Genomic DNA, 22,970 nt, shown 5'->3' with positions numbered 1-22,970 from the left:
CAAGCATGATCACACTGACTACAGAACATGATCTATCACCAAATACTGAATGGTGTTTCATAGAATGCATCAACCCTATTTTTAAAGGGAAAGTTCAGGATTTTACAACTTGATGTTTCCTCACCCTGAAAGTAGTCTAAAAACTGTCATCTGAATTTCCCCTTTAAGAGAGAAATGGATTCCAAAAGTAATGTAGGGAATGCAATCTCAAGACGGAACAGTTTTTTTCCCACTCAACCAGTTTTTTTTTTTCACTCAACTGTAATGCAGCATAAGCTCAGCTGTTAATTGAAAAGTCTTCCCACCACCTATGAAGCTGAAACAAATGGTGACTGATCTTCCGTGTAAAGCTGCCTCTGTAGGGGAACATCAGGAATAACTCACATCACATGACAAGTAGTAGACTTGATTTATTTGTTTTGTTCGGTTGCACATACTGGTTTGATGAGTGATGGTTGGAACAGAATCTAATATTTCCCCAGTTTCCATTCATGTTGCAGCTTTGAATATAATACATAGGATTTTTCTCTGAAAAACATTTTCATTGTTTCTCACATCTCAACAGGTGCATCACTGATGTCAAATATCTTATCATCTTACAAATAATAGTAATAATTAATAATAATAATTTATGAGATTTTTATAGTGCTCTTCATAACAATGTCAATCATGTCCAATCTCAGCGATGTCCTTTACAGTGAATCTGTATGGATACTCCTTTAGTCGAAAACATGACATTCATAGTCAGTGTTGTTTCATTGGCTTAGGTGCTCTTTCTGTTGCCTTTTCTCGCCATATGAGAAAAGAGCAGGGTTGAGATATGGAAGGAGGAAGCATAAGACTCACTGACAGCTCACCCACGCTCACTCCCACACACATCTGAGCTCAGCCCGGCCACACAGAGGCACTGAAGGAATCTCTCTCCCCCTCTGAATGGGTTCTGTCACCAGCTGCTGACTGATAAGGCATTAAAGAGACATTCTACTGGTTTTCCATGGCAACACAGCCACAGAAGACGGCACTAGTTTCTCAACTTGACACAGCTCCACACCACTTCTCCCTGTGGTTCCCACAGGTATCCAGAAACCTCCAAACATAGCACTTTGGCAGCAGGGAACTGTAAATTAAGAGTTTGATGGATAGCTTAGTCCAAAACAGTTAAAACTCTCTTAGTTATGTTGTGTATTTCACCATGGAAAGATTACCAGCATCCAAATACAACAATTTGTTAATGAATGTTTGTCAATGTGGAAACATACTGTTCCAGAAATACAATTCTTTAGCTGAAACAGAATGCAATGTCAGTCATTTGTAAATGAATTTGATCTCATTTTGAATGTAAAACAGATTTTTTTTTAAACAGATATGTGGTTGTGTTTAGTCCTTTAAGGGCTGTTGAATGTTGTGGGGGTTTTCAATGAGTCTGTGTGTTTGAAACTCTGATTTAAAAAAAAATAATTTTAAAATGTTCATCCGGATTGATTCGCTCTCTTAGTTCCCTCACACAGCTTGTCAGTGCAATTACTGTATTCTCCTGGGCAGCAATTAGTGGCAGAAGTGAGTCAAACTCAACAGCAGAGGACACCTGTATGTTCTATTGGTCATCGCGGTCATCATCATCATCATGTCTACGACCTCACTCTTTAAAGGACAGGGCTCGTATTTCTAAAGTGTCTCAGAGTAAGAGTGCTGAACTAGGATCTGTTCTCTCCTGCATATATAATCTTATTCATTATGATCTAAAAGGCTAAACTGATCCTAGATCAGCACTCCTACTCTGAGACGCTTGGTGTGTACGGCTCCAGATTCTAGGTGATCCAAACTGTGGGTCGTTGGGGGTACGATTGAACACGATATGAATTTCACTGATTACTGGATCGCTCAGCCCATACTGCAAAAGGGACGATACTGCATGATGCACACTAGCTCATGAATACTGAAGAGCTACGTTCATTCGTAGATTTGAGAAGATTAGATCTAATGGAGGCTAGCCATATCAGAGCTAGGAATAGGCCTAAAGTTATTCCTTGCTGTCATCACAAGAGTCATACACACTGCATCTATAAGGCTGCATGTACACAGGCAGCCTAATTCTGATCTTTTTCCACTAACTGGTCTTTTGACCAAACAGATCAGCTCTTTTGCCGTTAATTGGACAACATATCAGAATTGACCCTGTTTGTGTAAAAGCAGCCTTTGAAAAGGATCCCAAGTCCACATTCAGTCTCCGACGTAATAACAGTCTGGTCGACAGAGACTTGCTGTGTGTCTTCTCTCTGATATTGTGACAGTGTGTCTCATACATGAGCAGAAGACGGCCCCTTATACTTTCTGTTTTATATTTACAGCAAGTGTTTCCCTTGATTTAGGAGCCGTTAGAAGATGAGAGGGAGAGGGAGGGGTGCTTTTACCCAGGGGGCAGAGGGCAGAGCAAGACAGACAGAGTCTGAGTGTGTGTCTCATGCCTCCAGGCTTTGATGGCTTACTACAGAGGAGTTTAAATACAGGGACCATGGGAGAGTTCCACTCAGGGCTGGCTCTAGCCTTTTGCGGGTCCTAAGACCCTCTCCCCGCCCCCAAAGTGGGCAAAAAAATGTAGTGGCCCCCCTCTTAACTGTGGAGAGAAAAAAATCAAGTTTTAAAATTGATTTACTGCAATTCTACTTATTTTACCATGGGTCAGGAAGACATTTTGCAATTTTATAACAAATTACATGCAACTCTACTCATTTTGCCATGGGGCAGATAGCTTTAAAACTGCAAAAAAAGTAACTTCCTGCAATTCTATACATTTTGCCATGACGTGGGCATTCGGTCGGTATTCGGCCATGATTGCACGTTTAGATAACTAGCTAGACTAACTTAACAATCCAAAACATGTTTAGCTGCCATGGATAATTGAGTGACTCTTAGTGACTGGAAGGAATCTAGAAAAACTGCTGATGCAAAACGTCTAGGTTTATTACACTGCCTTTGTTGAATGAAACAGCAAGGCAGAATGTAACCGTAGGGCTTTCCTAAGGTTGACTTATGGTGCAACGTGCATCGCTGACGGTCTCTGCATCAACCCAAACTGATATTGAAGTTTTGAATATTTGTCTGATAAACAAGTAGAACACTGAGAGGTTATATCATGTTAACTAGCACATCTCTGTCTGATCTGACAAGGTTAAGTCTGGTATCAGAAGATCCACCATGACATGCTTATTGCAGGTGTATAAATTGTGAGACTGAGCATTGAGTGGCAGGAGGAAAACAGTCGTGATGATGGTGACAGCCTTTATGTTGAGGTGTTTAATTAACCTTACTGTTTTGCTCATCAGTGATATTGATATCTGTCGTTTGCATGTACAGTGCCTTGAGAAAGTATACACACCTTGAATTTCTCCACATTTTGTTGTGTTACAAAGTGTGATTATAATATATATATTTTTCACCTTTATTTAACTAGGCAAGTCAGTTAAAAACAAATTATGTTAAGCAATTACGGGCTACCCCGGCCAAATTCTAACGCAGACGACGCTGGGCCAATTGTGCGGCGCCCCACGGGAACGCTTCCAGCACTGAGATTGTAATGAATACTCAGGGAGAAAAAGGCGCAGAGTGCGGCAGGTGTTTATTTCTCCTTCGCAGAAGGCAGGAATCGTGGTCACAGGCAGGCAATGGTCACACACAGGTAGGCAAACAGGCAGGTGAGTCAAAACTAGGGCTGAAGGCTATAACTGGTTCTCACAAACGAGCTAGGAAAAGGCTTAGTAGAGTCAAAACAAACAATACCTCACAAAGGCACAAACAGAATGAACTGAACTAATTAAGGAGCTGATGAAACCAGGTGAGTAACTAACACAGTTAAAATCAATGAACAAAAATGAAAGTCAGGGCTATGTTCAAGAACACAAAGAAACAGGGCTATGTTCAAGAACACAACGAAACAGAACACAAGATTGACTAAGAAAATAAATGCTGAACCTTAAAGAGATGCAGTGCCTTAGACCGCTGCGCCACACGGGAGCCCCTACAACAATAATATATGTAATTGTCAATTTTTGTCAGCGATCTCCACAAAATAATCTGCAATGTCAAAGTGGAAGACAAACTCTAACATTTAAAAAAATATATGTATGAAAAAGAAAACACTAATACATCTTGATTAGATAAGTATTCAACCACCTGAGACAATACATGTTAGAATCACCTTTGCCAGCGATTACAGCTGTGATTCTTTCTGGGTAAGTCTCTTAGAGCTGTCCACACCTGGATTGTGCAACATTTTCCCTCTTATTATTTTCAAAATTCTTCAAGCTCTGTCAAATTGGTTGTTGCTCATTGCTGGACAACCATTTTCAGGTCTTGCAATAGATTTTCAAGCAGATTTCAGTCAAAACTATAACTCGGCCACTCAGAAACATTCACTGTCTTCTTGGTAAGCAACTCCAGTGGAGATTTGGCCTTGTGTTTTAGGTTATTGTCCTGCTGAAAGGTCAATTCATCTCCCAGTGTCTGGTGGAAAGCAGACTGAACCAGGTTTTCCTCTGGGATTTTGTCTGTGCTTAGCTCCATTCCATTTATTTTTTATCCTGAAAAACTCCCCAGTCCTTAACGATTACAAGCATACCCATATTATGCTGCCAACACCCTGCTTGAAAATGTGGAGAATGCTACTCGGTAATGTGTTGTATTGGATTTGCCCCAAACATAACATTTTGCATTCAGGACAAAAAGTGAATTGCTTTGCCACACTCTTTGCAGTATTACTTTAGTGCCTTGTTGGAAACAGGATGCATGTTTTGGAATAGTTTGATTCTGTACAGGCTTCCTTCTTTTTACTTTGTCAATTAGGTTTATATAATGGAGTAACTACAATGTTGTTGATCCAACCTCAGTTTTCTATCACAGCCATTCAACTCTGTAACTGTTTTAAAGTCACCATTGGCCTCATGGTGAAATCCCTGAGTGGTTTCCTTCCTCCCCAGAAACTGAGTTAGGAAGGAAGCCTGCATCTTTGTAGTGATTGGGTGTATTGATACACCATCCAAAGGGATATTGGCATGTCTGCTTTTCATTCTCTTTTTGCCCATCTACCAATAGGTGCCCTTCTTTGTGAGGCATTGGAAAACCTCCCTGGTCTTTGTTGTTCAATCTGTGTTTGAAATCCACTGCTCGACTGAGGGACCTGTACAGAGATGACGGAGTCATTAAAATATTATGTTAAACACTATTATTGCAGACAGAGTGAGTCCATGCAACTTATTATGCGACTTGTTAATAAAACGTGTACTCCTTAACTTATTTAGGCGTTTCCATAATAAAGTGGTTGAATACTTATTGACTCAAGACATTCCATCATTTGATTTTTTATTGATTTGTAACTATGTCAAAAAATATAATTCCACTTTGACAATATGGGGTATTATGTGTAGGCCAGTGACAAAACATTTCAATTTAATCCATTTAAATTCAGGCTGTAACACAACAGAATGTGGAAAAAGTCGAGGGGTGTTAAAACTTTCAGAAGGCCTGTATAGTGTCAGAGAGAGAACTTACTTTTTACTTGTCTGAACTGCAGTGTACATGCTGCAACAAGAAGCTGAATTGCAGGTATTGTTACAGTGATAGGATGATCAGAAATATCAAAACATGTTATAACAACATCTCTCGTATTGTGTCCTTCATTGTTCATATCTCCAGTGTATTATTTCTGTGATGATCATTGATTTTCTGTTCTTATTGCACCACCTAGCGGCCACGCTGGGAACACATTGCATGTTTTTTTCCGAGTACTTCCCATGCTTCCCTTCCCATCGTCTTACATCTGCGGTGTATTTACTAAGAACCAAATGGAAGCAAACAGGCCGTAACAGGGAGGGACTAACCTAAATTTGTCCAAAAAGAATAACTTGTTTTAGTTGCAAAACAGTTTGTGTGGACTAATACATAATCACTGTTGCTCTCATTTAGAGTGTGAGTCTGGAGGGGGGTTGGCAGGGAGTGGGGACAGTAGTTGGGGAGAGGGGTTAGTTGTTTTTTAAGAGCAGTCATTCTGTTTCTCTGATTTGGGCCCTTTTATAAAGCCTTTGGTTTATTAAACAATTCTGAGCAGCACTGTAGGAATGACAATCAAGGTACTGTTACTGAATACACTTGTTTTCAATTGCACTATATTTTGAAATGTATTGAAACCATATACATATGCTTGAAATATGTGAACTCGTCATTGGTAATAGCAAATTTGACAGCCATACATTTGCAGTGCAGAAAAGAGCAACAATTAAATGTAGCTATGTTCTTTGGCCACCCACCATAATAAAAAAAAAACGGTGCTTATTTATCTATGTCTATGTCTAAGAAAGCTGAGGATACACACACACACACACAGTGCTTTTGTTCATGCTGGGATCCTGAGTGCTGTGGTTCAGAGCAGGCAGGCAACTGAGCCCAGTTTTGCAGTCTTGTGCATTCTCAGGGACGTGCCTGGAGTGGACAAATCATGCTCATTGGGTGGGAGAGGGACTCAGCGCTTTACCCAAGATGAAGGAGGAGAGGAGGAAGACTTCCTCGAAAGAAGACACAGCCATTCCTTCGCTATTTTCACTCTTCGGCCTACTCCTTTTTTCCCAGGCAGGTAAGTGTATTATTGTATTACGAGAGGAGGCTTTCAAACTTTCTGACTTGCTTTTTTTGGGAAACACAATGTGGAAAAGAACTAGTGGCTGAGTCAGGAAATAAGTTTAAAGTAGGAGTAGTTTGAACGAATAGATATTTGACTATATTGGCAAATATGTTAATCACATAGTAGTCAGGTAATATGTGATAAGGCGATAAAGTGTAGATATTTGAGATTTACATAGCTTTCTTATTTCAATTCACAAGTTGTTTCACATTTGTTTTGTTAGCAAATTAATTTGAAAATGTATGTGTTTTATAATACAGTATTTGGTCGTAACCATTATTCCTTTAAGTACTTGATCAATTAATGAAATACTATGTTAAAGTAGGCTAAGTGCTATACAACACATTTCATTGGCCCAGGCAGTGAGAATTGTTTTGTCCTGGTGTACCCTCTGTGTAGATTAGCTCCAAGGCACAGGTCTATTCAGCCATACGGCTGTAGTAAAAGGAACCTGCGTGAGCTGAGCTGTTGTTGGAAGTATAGGTTAACAATTATTGTATTACGAGAAGAGGCTTTGGGGGACTTGGAGTTAGAGGCGGTGGTGGTGGTGGTGTCTCTGCATTAGGAGCCTGGCTCAGCCTGCTTCTGCTGTGTGGCTGTCTGTTGTGTCATTGTGACCATCCACTATTAGCAGAATCACTGAACCCTTGTGTCTCCTGCTTCTACAATCACAAAGAGCATGTCTCTCCCAGTGGCTTTTTTATACCACGGGAGGGAGGAAATCAGGCCAACAATCCTGGCCTTTGTCTGCCTCTCCCGGCAACCTCCTTCAGGCTGAAAATTGTTGCCACGGCGATCGAGCGATGCCATGCAGACACGCTACAGGGAGCAGAGCTGTGGCCGAGGAGGGTCGGTGCCAGACGCTCTCTCTCTCTCTCTATTGCCCCGGCATGACATGCAACAGCCCATCCATTAGGTACAGCGCTCTAGCCTATGGCGACATGTGGTCAAGGATGTGGTGACTTACAGGAAACTCCACTGTGAGTATAATGGCGTTACTGTGTGTGGTTTCCAGGGCAGAACTAGACTCTAAGGGATGATATGCGGGTTATGTTATAAACCATCCTCCCGTATGCTCAAGGGGGATCCATTAATGGTACACAAATCAAAACAGATGAAATACGTTGGGGCTTGTTTGGAGAGCGTCCTTACCCGTTATTGAATTTTCACTGAATGATTGATTGTGGTAATAATGAGGAAGTTTGAGGGCGCTGTTTTCACTTGTAGATTTAACTGGATTTGGGGTGGTCTTAATTTCAAAAGTTTACTTCTGGACTCATTTAGGGATTGGAGTGAAAACCTTAGACCCATATCTGACTTTATTTCATACTGTATATCTGTGAACGGCATATAAAGACAAAATACAAAAACAAGTTCCAGACTCGTTATTGGGACCTTGTACTAGAGCAGATCACTCTGCTTGTGGTGAATGCGGTTACAGTGATCAACCACTTACATGTGATCACTATATCCTGCACTGTATAGTCCGCCACAGTGTTCACTGAACGTCATGCGTTGGACTGTGTCCCTGCAGTCAGAGTGGCCGGCGTCAACGTCACCAGTCAGGCTCATCTGGTCCGAGGCATGTTGGGTGGCGAGGCCCTCCTCTCCGTCAGCTACACCAGCACTAGCTCCGACCAACCGGTCATCAAGTGGCAGCTGAAGAGGGACAAGCAGCAGCCCATCACCGTAGTCCAGTCCATAGGCACTAGCATCATCGGGAACCTGCGGCCCGAGTACAGGGACCGCATCATGGTGTTTGAGAACGGCACCTTGCTCCTCCACAACCTGCAGCTGTCTGACGAGGGGGCCTATGAAGTGGAGATCTCCATCACGGACGATCCCTTCACTGCGGAGCGCAACATCAACCTCACCGTAGATGGTAGGAAAGTTTCCTCTGTAGCTCATTTTGTAGAGCATGGTGCTAGAAACGCCAGGACAGTGGGTTCGATTCCCGGGACTGCCCATACATACAGTATGTAAAAGATTTAGGCACGTGTGATTGTAAGTCGCGTTGGATAAAAGTTTCTGCTAAATGTCATATGTAGTTACTATTTCAATAATTGTGATCGTGTTTACAATACTGCTCAGCTTCACATATCAAACAAACAGTCCAACAACTGACCAACTATTGGCCTTAGTGAATTTACATCACATGATGCTATTCCAGACTGAGGTGTAAGGCTAAAAAGTGTGTTCACACTTTAAACAAAGTATATCTTATCACAGCCTTTATAAGGCCTACTTTAAAGAGTAGGTTGTTTGTTATTTCTTCACAAATCCTTTACTGGTATACGCATATGTCTCCTGTAGATAATCTAGTTGACGTGTTGCTGTGTATTGTCCCCACAGTACCTGTGTCCAGACCCTTCGTCCAAATGATAGCCTCCTCTGTGCTGGAGTTGAGTGAACTCTTCACCTTACACTGTTCCCACGGCGACGGCACCAAACCCGCCTATGGCTGGCTGAAAGGGGGAAAGGTGCTGACCAATGACTCACGCTTGCTCCTGTCACACGACATGAAGTATCTGACCATCGCCCGGGTGTTGATGTCAGACGATGACATCTACAGCTGTACGGTGGAGAACCCAATCAGCAGCATGAGGAGCGTGCCTGTCAAACTCACCGTCTACAGTAGGTAGAACCACAGCTGCAGTACTTGCTCCTTAGCAAGCATATTTATCTTGATTGCTTCAGCATGTACCTGTCAGGTAAAGGTTGAGACACAAGTTAATTCTGAAGAAACTTAATTGACCGACCGACCGGACCGGACCAGACCAGTGAAAAGCTTGAGTTATTTATGAGGGCCAGGAGATAAAGGTGGAGCTGAGGTTTTGCCCCAGTGGAGCACACTAATCCTTACTTCATTATTCCCTTACTGGGACATGGGATGTGTACCAAATGGCACCCTATTCCATTTATAGTGCACTACTTTTGACCATGATCCATATGACTCTGGTCAAACGTTGTGCACTTTATTGAGAATATGGTGCCATTTCGGTCGTAATCAAAATGTGACGTAATATCAGCTCGCCCAGTGAGGGTCCTATATTCTCTCCGTACATACAGCCCTGAACAAAGCCTCACAGCAGCCACTTTCACACACAGACTTGGCTGGCACAGCTAGTTCTGGAAAACCTTAGCTTGGTTCCAGATCTGTTTGTGGTATCTAGTCCAGTACCAGGCTAGGACAACCTAGCATTTTAACTCATTCTGCAATGCTTCCATTTATTTTATGTTATTTGGGCCTCCACTAAAAGTTCTAAAGTGGAGTGTGTAAAGAGAGCCCTATAGTAGAGAAAGAGGAGAGTGTAGCTAATTTCCAGAGCCTAGAGGTGACATCTTTGTCTAGTCCGAGAGGACTCTTTGCTCGTACAGTGGTGAAGTGTTTGCGGTGTTTGAGAAAGGACTACTCTGTTAATCAAAGGCTTCATTCCTTTGCCAGGACGGAGCTCCCTGTATATCATCCTTTCCACCGGGGGTATTTTCCTCCTCATCACCCTGGTGACAGTGTGCGCCTGCTGGAAGCCCTCCAAAAAGTAAGAGCTCCACATTGTGCCTCCGTCTCCCTATTTTCTTTGATACGTCTCGGGAACCAGCACTAAGCACTCGGCAAGGACCAGGCGGCTAGAACCGTAATGTCCCGGCCTATAGCTCTCCACTACTCCGCGATCCAATGTCACACTAAGGTTCTGACACTGATAGTATCGTGTGGGATGGATTCTATCGCTGTTGTTTACAATGCAATGATAACGGTGTCTCACTAGCTTGGTGCCAGAACTGTTTGTGCTGTATAGCCTACTCCTATAGTCATTGTCAATGTTGCGGCTATACAGCACAAACAGATCTGGGACCAGGCTAGATTTACACTGCATGCAGTATTTTTAAAAACAATTGGGCTTACATGTTCTCGAGGAAACAGAAACGGAATGTAAATGGGCACTACACGAGTATACTTGTGAAACGCTCATCTCCTATTTGTCTGTCATTGGGGTTCAGGAAGAGGCGGCGAGCTGCCACGGCAGCCATGTTGCAGAGATCTCCAGTGTATGTAGAGCGGAGTGACATCAGTCACGAGGGTAAGGGGAGAGAGGGATGTGAGCTTTTGGCAGCGAGGTGCTTTTTGAATGTGTGATATTCTTTGTTCACCACGCTAAATATTTAGTTTATTTATTGGTTCTTCCTATTTCAGATATTTGAATGCAAACCTTTTTAGATGGATAGATTTCATGGCAAAGTTATAGTCGGTACACATTTTTTGCAGAGTAGTCCTACACTTAGTTTGTGCAGTCGTTTCACACATTTTTTCATTTGCAGTTGATGTGGTGCCAAAAACAATAGGACAGGGAACACCTGGCCGTACGAGCCCAATGGCTCTTTACGTTGTCAATGAAGATGTAAGTCACAGATTTTTCCATTTACAAAGACTTGTTTATTTTCAAGAATGTTGCTAGTTTTCCCTTCATATTTTCTGCTTAAATCTATTCCTTCATTGTTGTTGTTCCAGGACAGTCTCAAAGGTGAGGACGAGTATTCAGCCAACTCCATCAGCCTCTCAGTCCTCGCCCCGCCCGGTTACCCCAGCCCCCTCCCACCGTCCTCCCACTCACCCGAGGCACCCAACCGGCCTGTCCGCAAATATCCCCATACCCCTGTGCCTTCGCCCCCTGCCACCCCACTCAGGCCCCCTGGCCAGCCACCTGTCATGCCCTCAGCTCCACCGCCTGGTTCACCTCCACATTTGCAGAGCTCTGGGCATAAACTTCGCCCTCCTGTGGGCATTCCCACCAATCGACAGACAGAGGAGCCCCCGGCCACCCCAGAGGCCGACGACCAGGATTAATGTCTGAATGACCACCCCCACTCACTTATCACTGCTTCACCTGTAGAATTCATCCACATCTATCCATGGACATGTGTGTATTATCTTGTCTGTTTAGTTGGGTTTTGGTGTAAAGATATTTGTTACACCAGTATCAACTGCTCTGATCATGGTTTTCCTATACCCCTGGATACGTTGTTCCTTTTTCCAAACCAAGGTTTAAAAAACATGAAACACCGTTCATACTGCACATGGTTTCAGGTGTGAATCAACTTGGACCAATGGCCTCCATGTAGCCTGACTCTAGATCACTTTGTGCTTTAGCCAACTCCTCTCTGCTGTGGTGACAATGACAGTCAGAACACATACAGATCTGGGACCAGGCTAACCCCCGTGGCTGTTCTGATGAACTCATGTAACATCTCCACACACATTTCTAGTACAGTATCCACCCCCCAAAAATTGGGGGCAAGCAATGTATGGCAGTTGCCACATGGTAAGGGACAAGGGGGATGTAAGTGACCACGGTCAATTTACACTGGGATCTGGATATGTTATTACTTGAAAGTTAGGGTAATGATAATGCGTGGACTGCAATTTGTTTGATTTGGTGCATCCAGTAGACATACTGGGGAAGGGGGTTGCAAAGAAACTGCCATCCCAAGCCTTGGACTCATTATGTACATATGTCAATAGGGTATGTGATGTTCTTAGAATTGTTTTGGGGACCTTTTACCTCCAAATACATTTTTTTCAACTAACATTTCATCCTAAAACCGTCTTTCTATTCCATGCTTCAAAATGAAGTGTGCCATTTTATAACCTCAAAAATCGAACAATAAATGCTATGTTGGAAAATACCATTAAAATAGTTGTACTTTTACCCGTACAACACCATAAAAAACTGTTATTTATTTTCAATACTTTTATTTTCACATGCTTTAATAGCTGTATTCTAATTGGCTCTTCCTGTAAGGGCTTCTGGGTAGAAGATTCAGTCAGAGCTGCCATAATGTGGTGTGTGGGTGTGTTGCTATTCCCCTCTTGCCTTTTTATTTATTTTATTTCACATGTTAAGTTATGCAGTCTCATCATTAAGTTTGCAGTCTAATACAATGACGAGGGCCAGCTTCTTCAGCTGCAGGACCTGCAACCCCACAGATGTATAGTAGCATACAGTGTGACCATGAGCTGCATGCCAGACTGCAGTCCTTCTTGTGTCCAGTAGGTGATGCCCAAGGTCTTCGGTGTTTTTCCTAAGAAGCGCAACAGCGGAAGGTTTGATTGATTTGATTTTATTAGGATCTCTTTCAGCCACAAAGGGCTATTTTTCCAATTGTCCTTAAGAAATGTAAAAAAATAACGAAATGTTGAAAAACTACTACATCTAAGAAAAAACACAACACACGCAAACACAGTCACAAATCCCTAATACTTTAACATATTACAAGATACAACCCCCCCACCCACCCACATACCTTCTATAGATGAGATAGCTTTGCTCTGTATGCTCTCTCAAATGCATTTAGCTGTAGTATTTCTAAGCAGTAGGGAATTTCATACAAAGAACACAGTGATTACCGTAGTAACCTACAGTGGGGAGAAAAGTATTTGATACACTGCCGATTTTGTAGGTTTTCCTACTTACTAAGCCCATGTGTGTTAGGGTAGGCCTTCTGTGATTATACAGAAGGCCTACCCTACCGGTATATCTCTAATCATAGAACAGCACTCTTGACTGTTATGGGGTGGATACTTCTAATCAAACTGATGAGACCCCTGGGTCAATCACTGGGTTTTAAATGGAGACCTGCACTCCAACACTAAAGGCTACAGAACACTAACTGGTAGATTGGGCTTGAATTGTGGTCTAAAGTGCTTTCAGAGGTTGAGATGAAGGTTGAGGCCCCAGCTGAAAAGACCTACAGGTGGAGCATGCTAACCTCAGGGCCGGCTTCCAGGCATAAGCGACATAAGATATTCTTTTAGGAACTCAGTCTGAGTTAGAATAGTAGAATACACAAGGTGTAAGTTCAAAATTTGGTTGTGCACGAGCAGTCTTTCTCTTGTTTTGTCAGTCACTGACAGTCACTCAATTAGCCTCAGTTAGTCTAGCCAGTTATCTAAACTTGGGGTAGTCATGGCCGAATACCAACCGGGCATGCAGGGCGCCCCCATTGATTTTAATTATTCACTCTCCCTCAGATACTGTATCATTAACATGGCCAAAGTCATACCAAAATGTGTAGATTTACAGGAAATTAGCTTTAAAACTGAAAAACTTTCTCTCCAACCCATGGCAAAATGTGTAGAATTGCAGAAAAATTGCTTTAAAACTGAAAAAATGTATCTCTGCCACATGGCAAAATTTATGGAATTGCATGAAATTTCTAATAAAATTGCAAAATGTTCTCTCTGCTCCATGACAAAATGTGTAGAACTGCAGAAGATTTGCTTTAAAATTGCAAAAAGATCTCTCTACCCCATGGCAAAATCAATAGAATTGCATGGCATTTTTTATAAAATTACAACCTTTTCTCTCTACCCCATGGCAAAATTGGTAAAATTGCAGGAAATGTACTTTAAAACGTATTTTTTTTATTCTCCGCCGTTAAGAGGGCAGCCGGTAAAAATGTTTGCCCGCTTGGTGGGGGGGGGGGCCCTGACTAACCTTCAGAACTTCACAGAGCACAATTGCACAGACATGTGGCCAATGGCTCCGTAAAGCCCAGGAACAGACCATTACAACGGTATAAGACATTTGGACTACATATTTAGTTTGGACCACCAGGCAAATGCAGTATCATAGAGGTGTGTTTCAAGCTCAGAAATAACTTTGGTCTGCTACTTCCATAGAGGCTTCTCATGTGAAGACCAAAAGCTTTTATCTTGCTCTGTTAGTGGACAGCCTTGTATAAGGCTCTCGGCCAGTCCACCTATAACAAAGGTGTCCAGTAGTCTCCCCGGCCCAAGGACCATTAAAGAAGCCCTCCATCTGATTATGCCCCCATTACGCTCTTTACGCTAGCCTCTGATTAGCGACAAAGATTCTGGGCAAATAACAATTCAGAGAAAAATTGTGACTTAAAAGTTAACCCTTGTGTTGTCTTAAGGGTCAAAAATGACTCGCCACCGTGTTATAAAATCCTTTACACACCACAAAAACCACAAAGACATACACACACACACACACACACACACACACACACACACACACACACACACACACACACACACACACACACACACACACACACACACACACACACACACACACACACACACACACACACAATGAGAAATTGAGATTGTGTGCTACTGATTGAACTCAGACAAAACTAATGCTAAACTAATGCAGTCAGAGGCTAGTAAGGTGCTGCAGATGACAGTCCCCCCAGTTCTCTCTTTGCTGAAGCCATGAGTGCACGTTTCAGTGCCCAACAGGTCGTAGATCAGATTTTTTCAGATGTCCAGGATGAACAAGAGAACAATGATTTAGAAGAGGAGGAGGTATCTGAAGAAGAAGACGGTGAAGAATTACAACCCAGAGCACGATACATCATCTTCAGATGAAGAAGAAATCCCCCAAGCTGAAAGAGAGACATTTTTTTTGTCAAACAGCAAAATAACATGGTCCTTGTCACCATATGACAACCAGGGCAGGATGGCAGCACAAAATGTCATAAGGATGGCCCCATGGCCCACAAGACATGCAGTTGTCCATGTCCAGGACATGGCCTCAACATTCTACATGTTCATCACACCAGCCATCAAAAAAATTATCCTGGGGATGACAAATTTGGAGGGTTTTCGTAAATATGGAGACAACTTGAAAAGGATGGATGAGATTGACCTGCATGCCTACATAGGGCTGCTAATCTTAGCGGGTGTGTATAGGTCCCGAGGCGAGGCTACATGTAGTCTCTGGGATGCAGAGAGTGGAAGGGTGATTTTCCGTGCCACGATGCCACTAAAAAGCTTTCACACTTTCTCAAGAATGCTATGATTTGATAACCGTGAGTCAAGACCTGCAAGACGTGTGAGAGAGAAACTGGCGGCCATAAGAGAGGTCTGGGAGAAGTGAGTGGAGCGTCTGCCGTACCTCTACAACCCTGGGCCTGAAGTAACAGTGGATGAGCAACTGGTTCCATTCAGAGGTACATTTTTATTTTCACATCTGTAATGTAAGTGATTTTCACTGTTAATTGTATTATGTATTGCTGTAATATCATTGATTTATGAGATTTTTTTCTGTGACACTGATACTAATTACTGATAGTAATCCCTTTTGTCAAAAGGTCGCTGACCTTTCCGGCAGTATATGCCCAACAAGCCAGCAAAGTATGGCATCAAGATATGAGTGGCCTGTGACACTGTAACGATCGTCTACTTCGTCCTCCTCCTCAGACGAGGAGAGGAGAGAAGGATCAGATGACCAAAATGCAGCGTGGTAATTTGACATGATATTTATTTTTAAAAAAACATACGAAGACGAAAAACTCTTAAACAAACTACAAAACAACAAACGATGTAGACAGACCTGGACTTAGAACTTACATACAACGAAGAACGCACGAACAGGTACAGACTACAAACAAACGAACGAACGATACAGTCCCGTGTGGTAACAAACATACAAACACCGGAAACAACCACCCACAACAAACAATGTGAAACAACCTACCTTAATATGGTTCTCAATCAGAGGAAACGTAAACCACCTGCCTCTAATTGAGAACCATATCAGGTAACCCCTTAACCAACATAGATACACATAACATAGAATGCCCACCCTAACTCACGCCCTGACCGACTAAACACATACAAAACAACAGAAAACAGGTCAGGAACGTGACATAACCCCCCCCTCAAGGTGCGAACTCCGGACGCACCAGCATAAAGTCTAGGGGAGGGTCTGGGTGGGCATCTGTCCATGGTGGCGGCTCAGGCTTTGGGCGTGGTCCCCACCCCACCATAGTCAATTCCCACTTTTGTAGCCCCCTCCCAATGACCACCCTCCAAATACAGCCACCTAAAATAAGAGGCATCAGCGGGACAAGGGGCAGCACCAGGACAAGGGGCAGCACCGGGACAAGGGGCAGCACCGGGACAAGGGGCAGCACCGGGACAAGGGGCAGCACCGGGACAAGGGGCAGCACCGGGATAAGGGGCAGCACCGGTATAAGGGGCAGCTCCGGACTGAGGGACGGCAGCTCCGGACTGAAGGACGGCAGCTCCGGACTGAAGGACGGCAGCTCCGGACTGAGGGACGGCAGCTCCGGACTGAGGGACGGCAGCTCCGGACTGAAGGACGGCAGCTCCGGACTGAAGGACGGCAGCTCCGGACTGAAGGACGGCAGCTCCGGACTGAAGGACGGCAGCTCCGGACTGGCTGACGGCTCTGGCTGCTCATGGCTCGCTGACGGCTCTGGCTGCTCATGGCTCGCTGACGGCTCTGGCAGATCCTGGCTGACTGGCGGCTCTGGCAGATCCTGGCTGACTGGCGGCTCTGGCAGATCCTGGCTGACTGGCGGCTCTGGCAGATCCTGTCTGGTTGGCGGCTCTGGCAGATCCTGGCTGACTGGCGGCTCTGGCAGATCCTGTCTGGTTGGCGACGCTGGCAGATCCTGACTGACGAATGGCTCTAGCGGCTCCTGACTGACGAACGGCTCTGACGGCTCGGGACAGACGGATGGCTCAGACGGCGCTGGACAGACGGATGGCTCAGATGGCGCTGTGCAGACGGATGGCTCAGATGGCGCTGGGTAGACGGATGGCTCAGATGGCACTGGGCAGACGGATGGCTCAGATGGCGCTGGGTAGACGGATGGCTCAGATGGCACTGGGCAGACGGATGGCTCAGATGGCGCTTGGCAGACGGGCAGCTCAGACGGCGTTGGGCAGACTGCAGACTCTGGCCGGCTGAGGCGCACTGTAGGCCTGGTGCGTGGTGCCGGAACTGGTGGTACCGGGCTGGGGACACGCATCTCAGGGCTAGTGCGGGGAGCAGCAACAGGACGCACAGGACTCTGGAAACGCACAGGAGGCTTGGTGCGTGGTGTAGGCACTGGTGGTAATGGGCTGGAGACACGCACCACAGGGCTAGTGCGAGGAGGAGACGCACAGGAAGCCTGGTGCGTGGTGTTGGCACTGGTGGTACTGGACTAGGGCGGGGAGGTGGCGCCGGAAATACCGGCCTGTGCAGGCGTACTGGCTCCCTTGAGCACTGAGCCTGCCCAACCTTACCTGGTTGTATGCTCCCCGTAGCCCGACCAGTGCGGGGAGGTGGAATAACCCGCACCGGGCTATGTAGGCGAACCGGGGACACCATGCGTAAGGCTGGTGCCATGTAAGCCGGCCGAAGGAGACGTACTGGAGGCCATATATGTAGAGCCGGCTTCATGGCACTTGGCTCAATGCTCAATCTAGCCCGGCAGATACGAGGAGCTGGTATGTACCGCACCGGGCTATGCACACGTACAGGAGACACCGTGCGCTCTACTGCGTAACACGGTGTCTGCCCGTACTCTCGCTCTCCACGGTAAGTACAGGGAGTTGGCGCAGGTCTCCTACCTAACTTCGCCACACTACCCTTTAACCCCCCCCCCAATAAATTTTTGGGCTTGACTCACAGGCCTCCGTGCTAGCCGCGTACCCTCATAACGCCGGTCCCTCTCTCCGGTTGCCTCTGCTCTCCTAATCGCCTCCAGCTGCTCCCATGGGAGGCGATCTTTTCCAGCCAGTATCTCCTCCCATGTGTAGCAACCCTTGCCGTCCAAAACGTCCTCCCATGTCCATTCCTCCTTCGTGCGCTGTTGTTGCTGCTTTCTCCCCCGTTGCTTGATCCTTGGTTGGTGGGTGATTCTGTAACGATCGTCTTGAGGAGAGAGATTGGACCAAGACGCAACGGGTAATGAAGACATAATGAATTTATTAAACAAGACGAAAACGAACTACACTTGATAATTAACAAAATAACAAAACTACGTAGACAGACCTGAACTGGAAAAACATAAACACGCAGAACAGGAATAGACTACACAAACCGAAACAGTCCCGTGTGGCGCGACAAACACAGACACGGAAGACAATCACCCACAAACAAACAGTGAGAACATCCTACCTTAATATGGTTCTCAATCAGAGGAAATGAATTACACCTGCCTCTAATTGAGAACCATATCAGGTAACCCATTAACCAACATAGATACACATAACATAGAATGCCCACCCCAACTCACGCCCTGACCGACTAAACACATACAAAAACAACAGAAAACAGGTCAGGAACGTGACAGACACACAATCCAGCTACGCTTTGAAGATGCAGGTCTACACAGGGAAGCCGACCAGTGGAGGCCCGGAGAAGAACCAGGGGACGCGGGTTGTGCTTGATGTGACAGATGGACTGAGGGGGCACAATGTCACGTGTGACAATTTCTTCACCTCTTATGAACTCAGCCAGCAGCTCCTGAAGAGGAATATCACCATGGTTGTCACAGTTAGAATGAACAAGCCTGAGCTCCCCCCTGCACTCCTCACAACAAGGGGGAAAGAGGCCTTCTCATCAAAGTTTGCCTTCACCCTCACCACCACTCTAGTTTCTTACCTCCCAAAGAGGAACAAGAATGTGGTCCTCCTGAGCACACTGCACAACACGGCTGAGATCAGTGATCATGAGGACAGGAAGCCAGCCATCATCCTGGACTACAACCACAACAAAGGAGGCGTGGACAACCTGGACAAGGTGATTGGAACTTACAGCTGCAGGAGGATGACTGCCCGCTGGCCCCTGTTCATCTTCCATAACATCATTGATGTGTCCTTATACAATGCCTTCGTGATATGGAACAAGATCAACCCTACCTGGATACCTGATAAGTGGAACAAGAGGAGGGTGTTCCTGGAGTAGCTGGGAAAGGCACTTGTAACCCCATACATTCAAAGAAGGGAGCGCTTCCGCCACACAGCAGACTCTGCAGCGCTTGTGAAAGCTGTTCAGGGGGCTGAATCTTGTCCTGATCCACCTGAGGCTGGGGCAGGCAAGAGGAGGAGATGCCAATTCTGCCCCCCAAAGAAGGACTGTAAAACAAATACTATGTGCTACACATGTGAGAAATACATCTGCAAAGTCCATGCACACACTTGCATACTATCCTACATGTGCTAATTAGAGTTGATTGATTTATGTTCTTCACATTTTTGTTTTGTATCTATCTTATTTTATTCTTATTGATGTTGTTTATACACCTTTTGGGTGGAGGCAATGGTTAAAGTAAAAAAAAATGGGAGAAGACTAGTATTTTGTAGTTGAATTCCTCATTGTACAGTATATAAGAATATATCACTATGTTGCCAAAAAAGTTCAAGACTGTTATTGTTTCCCTTCAATAAAATGCATTCAAAACTACTTTCTTCACATTTCTGCTACTTTCTTAGGCTATACAAGTGCTATCTCTTGCAAGAAAAAATATGTTTACACCTATGCAGTACCTTTAGCAATAATAATAATAAACCTCTACTTTAGTAAAGAAAACAATTTTGACAGGTGTGTTGTAATAAAAACGAGTGGTGTCCACTGATTAAATGCAGTCTTTCTGCATTGTGAAGAGGGAAAACCCAGATATTCACAAAGTTTGTGATGAATGACAGGTTGTGTCTTTATGCAAAATAGATTTGGGGTTTAAAATTAAATTAAGCTGCTTTGTTTTAGGGGTTTAGTGAAGGCGGGTCATTTTTTACCCTTAGGACAAGGGGAGTATACAGAATGTTAAGACTACACAAGGGTTAATAGTATTTATGCAGTGTGTCATTAACTTTAATTGTTAGGTGACTTTGAACCATTGTACATGTGTTTTGTTGTTGTTGTTGCCATTAATATTATTGTTGTTTGACAGATGTCCCTCCTCTTTATAGAAAGGGCCCTAAGGCAGTAAGATACCCCTGATTTACCTACAGGACAGTATCTGTGCTTGATGTATCCGATAGCTACAGAGGAGGACAAAGAGGAAGAATAGCTAAATAAGAGTCTTTCATCCTCCAGACATGAGGACACAAAACATGAAGGATGTGGAGAAAGGAGAGAGAAAGGAGATAAAAGGAGCTTCTGAGCAGTGTTCAATATTTCTGAGCTGTGTTGGGGTCTGAGGGAGAGAGAGAGAGAGAGAGAGAAAGAGAGAGTAAGTGAGAGAGTGTGTGAGATAGTGAGGGGGTGAGTGAGTGAGTGAGTGAGAGAGAGAGAGAGAGAGAGATATAGATAGAGAGTGAGAGAGTGGGGGTGTAGAGAGAGAAAGAGAGAGAGAGAGTGGGGGGTAGAGATAGAGGGGTGGGGAGAAGGAGATAGAGGGAGAGAGGTGGGGGGAGCAAGAGAGAGAGAAAGAGAGAGATTGGTTGGTGCCCATGTTCCATCCTTATTATCAGGTTAATGGCTTCCTCTCAGATCTCCAGCTGTACATCTTTTATCATGAAAATCGGACCGCACGTTGTACTTTGTCGCCTTTGTTCTGTTGATTCTGCCTCCCTGATTACCCAAAAAGGTGTAATGCTCCTTTCTCTCAAGTTACATAAGCGTTGAAAACGTATCTGGTTTTGATCTCAGCCCAATTGTTCCGATTCCATTTTTAAATATAATTTGGCTCCGGCCACACAACGCTTGAGGCTACTGAGCTGGGCTGGCACAATATAATATTGTAAGCAAATACAGAAGAGTGGATCTGTTAGATTGAGTTTATTGTTTTGGAAAACGGTCTTTGATCTACGGAGCCATCTCTCATCTCTCGTATTAGTCCGAGCTCTCAATGTGCCTTTCTGCCTCTCCCACTCAGGTGATGTGTACTTCGAAGCCTATAATTATACCTGAGGGATAGGTTGGCCACAGCAGCTATGTTTGTGTGGCTCTATCTGGCTTGTGTTGTGTTGAGGAGTCAGTCAGTCAGTCGCATATCCGTCCCTGTGAATCAAGGTGGAGGAGGCTGTCAGTCCTCCCTCAGGGCAATTAATTATAGCAGACCTGTATGGTTGGAATAGGCTTTCCCCTGCCTAGTGTGAGCGTACCACACACACACACACATATGGGAATGCAAGCATGCACACGCATGCACACACACACACACACACTACTCTCAAACAGCGGGATAGATAGTGAGAGAGGGAGGACAGTGACAGCATGAGCATTGCCCAAATAGAAGCCCATGTCTTTATGAAGACATCTTTGTGAGTCAGTGTTGTGGATCGTTGGCTCTAATGCTAACCTTAACCTTGATTGAACTCAGTTGGCTCTGTTGAAATTTGAAGGCTGTTGATACCGAATGAGAATAGACGACTAGACCGCAAAGTGTATTTGATTTTGAAATGGTCGAATAGCCCATTGGTTTAGCCATAAGCATATTTCTTAATCCAGAGTGAATATTGATTGATATGGACTTTTATCACAATATCTACTTACTGTAGGCCTACAATGGTGACAGCAGAAAATATGATGTTGAAAAGCGGAGTTAAATGGATATGGGAAGACTGGTAGATCACTTCAAGTTGTCTGCTGCTGAACTTGTCTGACTAAACCATGTGCTAGTCTCATTTTCAATGAGGGGTTGAGGAGAGGGAGAAGTGTGTGTGTGTGTGTGTGTGTGTGTGTGTGTGTGTGTGTGTGTGTGTGTGTGTGTGTGTGTGTGTGTGTGTGTGTGTGTGTGTGTGTGTGTGTGTGTGTGTGTGTGTGTGTGTGTGTGTGTGTGTGTGTGTGTGTGTGTGTGTGAACGTACGTGTGTGTGTGTGTGTGTGTGTGTGAGGACAAACAGCTCTGCTTTCACCTCTATGGCTCTAGCTGTTGGATGACCCCACAGGTGGACAATAAGGTCACCACCTTTTTGAATGCTGCCTTCAAATGAAATAAAGACAAGTTTCTTTGTGACCGTGGATTGTGCATCTACAACACAGCAGAGCCATCCAAATAACTGTATTTATATGTGTACTTCCGAATGGTTAAATGTCGTATCTTCTGCTCTCCCGATAGTGAGAGAAAGCAGCAGTCTCACTTGATCCATTGTTCTCATCCTTGTCATATGCCCTTCAAATCAATGTACTGTATTTGATGTTTGACATGTACTAATTGCCTAACTAATGTCCACCAAGCCACTAATCCACTAGTCCTACAGACCACCTCCTATTGTATATTGACCTCCAGATAATGTACTTACTGACAAAGCACACAAGTAATAATGTATGAAGTAATAAAGATACTTGAATCGTCCCGTGCATACATGCATATATCTCATTGCTAAGAAATATGACAATGGGTGTGTAGTGACCAGCAGGTTTCGCAGCTTCTATACTAAAGACATTATGGAGATAGGAGGAGGGCAGCCTATTTTTTTTCTCACCGTAGTAACAGTCCCCTGGCAACGGACCAGAGTGCCAATTATTGCTAAAGTCCCCCAGGTTCTCCCATCTCACTCTGTGTATTAGTAGCATCAGCAGCGCCGG

General features: G+C 44.5%; 1 protein-coding gene and 1 pseudogene across 2 annotated transcripts; both read left to right on the top strand.

Annotated features, from left to right (window-relative positions):
- Positions 1-6,434: 6,434 nt before the first annotated feature.
- On the top strand, positions 6,435-12,375 carry LOC139549255 (hepatic and glial cell adhesion molecule-like). 2 transcript variants are annotated; one of them, XM_071359513.1, is made up of 7 exons: positions 6,435-6,622; positions 8,205-8,552; positions 9,023-9,304; positions 10,116-10,209; positions 10,670-10,749; positions 10,988-11,067; positions 11,178-12,375. In XM_071359513.1, the coding sequence occupies exons 1-7, from the start codon at positions 6,529-6,531 to the stop codon at positions 11,511-11,513; spliced, it is 1,314 nt and encodes a 437-aa protein (XP_071215614.1). In that variant the 5' UTR covers positions 6,435-6,528; the 3' UTR covers positions 11,514-12,375. The 2 variants fall into 2 exon arrangements, with proteins under 2 accessions (XP_071215614.1, XP_071215615.1); XM_071359514.1 differs by lacking the exon at positions 6,435-6,622 and adding an exon at positions 6,914-7,650.
- A 348-nt stretch (positions 12,376-12,723) lies between these two features.
- Positions 12,724-19,617, top strand: LOC139549631 (piggyBac transposable element-derived protein 4-like; annotated as a pseudogene).
- Positions 19,618-22,970: the final 3,353 nt, after the last annotated feature.

This window comes from Salvelinus alpinus, chromosome 22 (genome assembly GCF_045679555.1).
Source record: "Salvelinus alpinus chromosome 22, SLU_Salpinus.1, whole genome shotgun sequence".
Taxonomy (NCBI): Eukaryota; Metazoa; Chordata; class Actinopteri; order Salmoniformes; family Salmonidae; genus Salvelinus; species Salvelinus alpinus.
Note: the sequence above shows the minus strand (reverse complement) of the source record. Positions and strands in the feature narration are given on the sequence as shown.